Source organism: Myotis brandtii, unplaced genomic scaffold, assembly GCF_000412655.1.
Source record: "Myotis brandtii unplaced genomic scaffold, ASM41265v1 scaffold825, whole genome shotgun sequence".
In the NCBI taxonomy this organism is placed as follows: domain Eukaryota; kingdom Metazoa; phylum Chordata; class Mammalia; order Chiroptera; family Vespertilionidae; genus Myotis; species Myotis brandtii.
Genome location: NW_005371349.1, coordinates 1701455 through 1708327, shown reverse-complemented (window position 1 = coordinate 1708327; position 6873 = coordinate 1701455). Strand labels below are relative to the sequence as shown.

General features: G+C 64.2%; 2 protein-coding genes across 2 annotated transcripts in view; one reads left to right on the top strand and one right to left on the bottom strand.

The window, feature by feature from the left end:
• The window catches only part of AANAT (aralkylamine N-acetyltransferase), a 1648-nt gene extending 963 nt beyond the window's left edge, over positions 1–685 (top strand). The window contains exon 2 of the mRNA XM_014531738.1: positions 327–685. Within this exon, the coding sequence (XP_014387224.1) occupies positions 327–629 (303 nt within the window). The 3' untranslated portion in view covers positions 630–685. The remainder of the gene's footprint in view (positions 1–326) is intronic.
• Positions 686–1829: 1144 nt separating this feature from the next.
• Positions 1830–6873, bottom strand: part of RHBDF2 (rhomboid 5 homolog 2 (Drosophila)) — a 22710-nt gene continuing 17666 nt past the window's right edge. Inside the window, exons 11-20 of the mRNA XM_014531737.1 lie at positions 6547–6670; positions 6270–6344; positions 5952–6113; positions 5460–5569; positions 5259–5322; positions 5082–5176; positions 4801–4876; positions 4204–4304; positions 3885–4038; positions 1830–2869 (exon numbers count right to left, since the gene is read on the bottom strand). Of these exons, the coding sequence (XP_014387223.1) occupies positions 2450–2869; positions 3885–4038; positions 4204–4304; positions 4801–4876; positions 5082–5176; positions 5259–5322; positions 5460–5569; positions 5952–6113; positions 6270–6344; positions 6547–6670 (1381 nt within the window). The 3' untranslated portion in view covers positions 1830–2449. The remainder of the gene's footprint in view (positions 2870–3884; positions 4039–4203; positions 4305–4800; positions 4877–5081; positions 5177–5258; positions 5323–5459; positions 5570–5951; positions 6114–6269; positions 6345–6546; positions 6671–6873) is intronic.

Below are 6873 nucleotides of genomic sequence, written 5' to 3'. Positions count from 1 at the left end.
GGATGCCCAGCCCCAGGAACCCTCTGGGAGTGGCCCCCACCCCGGCCCCGGCCCCTCTCACGCAGCCAGACGAGGGCAGGGAGCCCAGAACTGCTTCTTCCTCCAAACCAGACAGGAGCACAGGCTGTGGGTCCCCTTCCGGGGCAAGAGGTCCTGATCACGGGGTCTCCAGAGCCCTCACGAAGGGCCTGCCATGAGGCCGGGGCTGGGGGTATTTATTCACTTTGGGGTCCTCCTTGGGTGGGAGAGGCCCGACTGGGGGCACCAGGGGCACCGCCTGAGGTGTGGGCACAGGTGACTTGGCCTCACGCCTCTCTCGCCCACAGGAGGCCCTGCTGCTGCACCGGCCCGGGGGCCACACGGCCCACCTGCATGTGCTGGCCGTGCACCGCGCCTTCCGGCAGCAGGGCCGCGGCTCCCTCCTGCTGTGGCGCTACCTGTGCCACCTGGGCGGCCAGCCAGCCGTGCGCCGGGCCGTGCTCATGTGCGAGGACGAGCTGGTGCCCTTCTACGAGCGGTTCGGCTTCCGCCCCATGGGCCCCTGCGCTGTGTCCATGGGCCCGCTGGCCTTCACGGAGCTCCAGTGCTCGCTGCAGGGCCACGCTGCCCTGCGGAGGTACAGCTGCTGAGCGGGCTGCGGGGGGTGGGGTCTCTCCAGCCTCCAGTGCCCTGCCCTGGCCTCCCCCAGCTCCACCAGGATTCCCAGGCAGGGGGGAGGGGTGAAATAGAGAAAGGCCACGCCAGCCGGTGTGGCTCAGCGGTTGGGCCTATGAACCAGGAGGTCACTGTTCAATTCCCAGTCAGGCCACATGCCCAGGTTGTGGGCTCAGATCCCGTGTGGGGCGTGCAGGAGGCAGTAGATCAATGATTCTCTCTCATCACTGATGTTTCTATCTATCTCTCCCTCTCTGAAATCAATCTATAATAATAAAAGTGTAATATGCTAATTAGACCGGACATCTTCCAGACTACATTCCGAACTTCCTTCCTGACAAAGCCGAGGCCCGAGGGAAGCAGCCCGGGTCCCGGGTGCCAGAGGGAAGCCGGTGCCGGCAGCCGGGGGAAGGAAGGCCTACTCTTGCACGAATTTTCGTGCATCGGGCCTCTAGTAAAAAATATATATATATATATATTTTTAAATATATTTTTTAAAAAGAGAACATGGTCAGTTCTCCCAGCTGAACACGAGATGTGTCCTGCAGGCTGTCCCCACGAGACCCTCTGGACCTCCCGTACTCCAAGCTGTGCCCCAGATGGGGGTGGCAAGTGGGGACAAGCAGCCCTGCCTCAGCTCCCTCCCGTCTCAGAACCGATGGGGCCCTGCAGGAGGCAGGCACAGGACCAGGGCTGCCCTTCACAGGCGCCGTGCAGGGCCCTTGTTCTCCCGGGTCCCAGGGAGGTCCCTTCTCACTCTCAGCCCTGGAATGGGGGGCGGGTGCAGGGACTGCCGGTCCAGCTCCAGGACCCTGGGTCCTCTGCCCACAGTAACCTAGTGCATGGCTCCTTGCATGGGGAAGGGTTGGGCAAGGCACAGGTACAGTGAACAGAGCTGTCCAGGGAGGCCTGCCCCTCGGCCCAGCCTCACTGCCCCTACAGCACCACCAGTCTAAGAACTTAACTCCAACCCCTCAAGGGACCCCCCTGAGGCCCTCCATGGGACCCCAACGCGGTTTCTATTCCAACCAAATCCCCCAGAAGTCCCACAAGATTCCCACGGCCCCTTTCTGCCAGCCCCTGCCCCCCAGTTCCTCCCAGCCCACCCCCACCCTCTCCCACCCCCAGATTAAGGTTCCAGCTTTCACTCTTCCCGAGGCCTCCGGTCAAAAGAAGACGTTCCCTGAAGAGCATCATTTAATACACCTAGACATCATCCATACAAAGTTAGCGTTACTTTAAAAATTAGGACCAAACTATAACCGGTAACAGACGCCCTGACTGAGCCCCAGTGGGGGCGGGCCCCCCAGCCTCTGCTCGCTGCAAACACGCCAAGGCTCCCGCTCCCTCGTCTCCAGGCGGCTGCTCTGCCCCAGGCCACGGCCAAAGCCTCTCCCACACCCGGTCACCCGACGGCAGACCCAGCAGCCACTGAGGAAGGGCTGGTAGGGCAGAGAGGGGAGGAGAAACAGGGAGGGGGTCGTGGTGAGGCAGGGTGGGAACCCGGTGGGACACCTGGCCACGTCCCCGGTAAGGGCACGCGCACAGTCTCGGTGGGAGATGGGGGTCCCGACAGCAGGGTAAGTCGGGGCCTGAGCCCTGAGCTGCGGAGAAGCAGGTGCTTCCAGCCGGGCCAGGAACGCCCGAAGGGCACCTCATCCCCCGGGAACCCGCCTGTGTGACCATCTCTGAACGACACCAGGGCCTGGCCGCCCTGTCGGTGGGTCTCTGGAGTGTGGGTGGGGCGCTCTGCAGGCAGGCAGCCTGCCCCTGGCCAGGCCGGCCAGGCGGGCGGTCAGTGCAGCACCTGGTCCAGCTCGTACTTCTCACAGAAGCGGCTGGTGAAGGGGAAGCAGGTGAGGTGCTCGATCCAGGGCCAGTGGATGGGGTAGACGTAGAGCCAGACGACCAGCGAGGCGAAGAGGCCGGCGAAGACCAGCAGCGACACCAGGATGAGGGCGCGCTTGCGGTACTTGTCGCTGGTGCCGAAGGTGATGTAGGGCAGGAAGGCGAAGGCCAGCAGCAGGCCGCTGAGGAAGCCGAAGATGTGGGCGATGTTGTCGATCCAGGGCAGCAGGCCGCACACGAACAGGAAGAGCACCACGGCCCCCAGGTTGAGGAAGGCCTTCCAGGGCCGCTCCAGCAGCTGCCAGCTCTGGATCAGCTCCACGAAGAGGCAGGCCAGGAGGCCGAACTGCGACCCCGCCGGGCCCACCTGGGCAGGGAGGGGGCGGCTCACTCCCAGGTACCAGGTGCGCAGGGAGCCCTGGCACCCAGGCCGCACACGAACAGGAAGAGCACCACGGCCCCCAGGTTGAGGAAGGCCTTCCAGGGCCGCTCCAGCAGCTGCCAGCTCTGGATCAGCTCCACGAAGAGGCAGGCCAGGAGGCCGAACTGCGACCCCGCCGGGCCCACCTGGGCAGGGAGGGGGCGGCTCACTCCCAGGTACCAGGTGCGCAGGGAGCCCTGGCACCCGAGTCAGCCTGTTGGGGAGCCCGACCCAGGGTGGGGCCCCGAAGCTCAGGGCCAGCTGAGGCCACTGGACCTGGTACCTGGGAGTACTAGGCTGGGCTGCTCCCACCACCCTTTCAGCCGAAGGGCACCTTCCACGTGCCTGGTGCTCCGGGGGAGGGGCCCGACACTGGACAGGGCAGCCGCCTTAGGGCGAACGGGTCAAAAACTGCCATTCCTGCCCGGCTGGTGTGGCTCAGTGGTTGAGCGTTGACCCATGAACCGAGAGGCCGCTGGTTCAATTCCCGGTCAGGGCACATGCCAGGGGTTGCGGGCTTGATCCCCAGTGTGGGGCGCGCAGGAGGCAGCCAATCGATGATGTTTTTCTCTCGTCGATGTTTCTATCTCTCTATCCCTCTCCCTTCCTCTCTCTCTAAAAATCAATGAAAACATATTAAAAACAAACAAGAACTGTGGTTCCTATGGGTCAAGAATGGTCACACACTGGCAACTTCCTATGGCTCTACCTACAGGTCTGTGACCTGGCGGCGGGCAGGGGTCATGAAGAACCGAAGCAGAGAGGAGGAACGGAGTGAGGGGCAGCACAGAAAGGTCTTTCTGGAGGTGCCATCTGAGCATGACTCAGGGACAAGCTCCCTCGGGCCCAGGATTAAGGGATTAGCCAATAAGCCTCCAGCTTAGCAGTTCATCCGTTGTTGAGCCCGGCAAGGGAGGGGCCGTGTGCCCTCCCCACCCCCCTGCCCCCACCGAGTTCCTACCTCTGCCCGGTACGGGAGGAAGATGGCGCTGGCGAGATTGCCGGTGATGCCGCTGAGGATGAAGATGATGGAGATGCGGTGCCAGCCGGCCAGCTTCTCCAGGTCCCGCAGGATGGTCATTTGGAAGACCACGGACACGAAGCAGTGCACCAGGCTGGGGCGGGGGGACAGGCATCAGCCTCCCCGTCTGCCACGGCTGCCAGCCAGGCACTCCGGGGAGGTGGGGCGGGAGGGCTGTGCCCTGGCCCAGGAGCCCCTCTGCGGGGTCCAGGTGGGCGGCCACCGCAGGGTTCCGCGGGTGGGCATCTCAGCGCCTTACCCGGCGTGGAGGAACAGAGACAGCCAGAGCCTGTAGAACTGGTCCGGGACCTCGGGGTTGAGAAAGGGCAGCAGTCCGCACACCTTGTCCAAGCAGTGCACCTGGGGGCGAGCAGGGGTCAGTGCCCGCGTCTGGCTGGGTCGGAGGCCCGGGTGTGGGGTGGGCAGAGCCGATACCCGCTGCAGGAGGGCACGCGTGAGGCCAGCTGCAGTAGCTGCCATGCACGGCTTCTCTTTGTGGGGGAGCAGGGGGGGTAAAGAACTAAGAATTTATTAGGTCAGCTGGAAAACCAGATGGGGCTGAGCCCCAAAATGGCATCAGCCTTTTTTTTTCAATAAATATATTTTTATTGATTTCAGAGAAGATGGGAGAAGGAGAGAGAGAAACATCAATGACGAGAGAGAATCATGGATCGGCTGCCTCCTGCACGCCCCACACTGGGAATGAAACCCACAACCCGGGCCTGTGCCCTGACAGGAATCAAACCATGACCTCCTGGTTCACAGGTCGACGCTCAACCCCTGAGCCGCGCCGGCCGGGCAACGCCCAGCGTCTTATGCCCAGCGCCCCACTGGGTCCCGCCAGGCCCCACCTCACCTGCGAGCAGAGCGTCGCCTCCTCGTGGAAATAGCCGTGCATGAACTCACAGTACTCCCGAGTGGTGATCTCACAGCTGGGGGGAGGGGGGGTGTCAGGGCCCGGAGTACCTGCCCACCTTGCCTGGCGCCAGTGCCTGGCCACAGCCAGCACTGCTAGTGGGAAGGCGGTGCCCCTCTGAGACCCGGCTCTGGGGAAGCGCCCCTTCGTCCTGCTCCCACCACAGGGGCCCCAGAGTGGACGAGGAGGACATGAGCGCAGTGCGCAGGCGGGCGGCTCACCTGCCCTTGGTGCCGATGCAGCAGGGGCGGCCGCGGATCTGGCAGTCGATGTGCAGGAAGCCCGTGCGGTTGCTCCTGGCCTGCTCCGTGCAGATCTGCGGGGCACCGACAGGGTGGGTGGTGTGGCGGGAGCCCCTCCCCGCCCTTCCCAGACCACTCTCTGCCCCGGGTACTCACTGGCCACTTGGTAATGTCATCAGGCCAGATGTGGGCACCACTGGAGGCCGGCTCCTCGCAGGTCCTGGAGGGAGAGGCCAGAGGGGGGCAAAATGAGGGGCTGGGGCACCCGCAGCCAACGTCCCTGTGGGGGGCACAGACAATGCGACCCTCAACCCCATCTTCTCAGACAGCCTTGCCGAGGGCCACGTGGGACTCTACCTGGGGTCCTGGTGGCACACGGCGCCCGACGTCCGCTTCTGGCCCAGATCGGACTTGTCCACGGGGGGCCCCGTGTCATCCTGCCACTTCACAAAAGTAGCCAAAGTCTCCTGGAGGAGGGAGGGGGCTGGTCAGGCCAGGACGGCCACACCCACCAGAGGGGTCAGGGGACGCACCAGGATCGGGCTCTTCCTGTTTCTCAGGACCCCACCCCTGGGTGACATTCTCAAGACCCCGCTTTCACTGGCTTGGGTTGGGGAGGGCGGCATCCTTCCAGTGCTGGGCCATGTGCAGGGGTGTGTACAGGGGTGTGCAGGGGTGTGTACAGGGTTGTGCAGGGGTGTGGACAGGGGTGTGGACAGGGTTGCATGAGGTCGGGGAGGGCAGAGGAAGGAAGAGGGGACGTGGTCACTGCCCTTGAAGGGTCCCTCCCCCAGGCCAGGGCAGTGGACGTGGTGTAGGGCCCAGGGTGGACGGCGGCCCCGCCCCCACCGAGCAGTCCTTCCGCTGGGTCTGGATGCAGCCCGAGTGGTCATTCTGGACGCAGCAGCCTGAGTCCCGCTCCAGGTCTCGCTCCCGCAACACCAGCTGCTCGATCTGCTGGTCCTTCCGGATGCAGGGCGAGAACTTGGCTCCCAGGTGGATCAAGTCAATCTGTGTGTGGGGGGGGTAGGGGGGTGGAGTGAGCGCCCAGCTCTGTTGGGTGTCCCCTGATGAGGGGGGTACGGGCAAGCTGACCCCTCCCTGCCCAGCTGGGGAGACAGGGCCCAGGGCTCCTGCTGAGATGCTGGCTGTCCCCTGGGCCCTCACCGAGCTGGGGCCGATCCAGAAGTTCTCCTGCTGCAGGTACTTCACGCTCTCGTACACACCTTTGTTCCTGAGCACCTGGGCAGGGGTGCAAGGAGGCGTCAGAGATTCTGTGCCAGGGCCGGCCCCCAGGAAAGGGCCAAGGGGCAAAGCAGTGGCCAATGCACCCTCCCACCTGGGCCAGTTGTTGCTGTGGGAGGCATTCAGTGGCCTGCGATGCTGAAGCCTCTCGGGGGGCTGGGACCCCAGGATGGAACCCCACTTCCGCAGCCCAACTCACCAGCTGGGTGGTGACGTGCTGGGCGAAGCCCACGGGCGCGATGCCGTACGTGCAGATCACCAGCAGCGTGATGATGATGTGGACGAACGTCAGCCAGTAGGTGAAGTAGGGCCTGGGGCAGAGGCTGGGTCAGCACCCCGACGCTCAGCGCCCCCTGCTCCCCACCCTGCACTTCCACTCTCTTCCACTCATCCTTCACCAGCGGCTTCCAAATGCCACTTCTACGCGCCTCTCCCAGCTCCCAACCCTTGGGTGGCTTCCTGCTCGCTGCCCCTGGATAGAGTCTAACATCGGCCCCTCCCACTGGTGGCACCTGCTTGGTGGGCC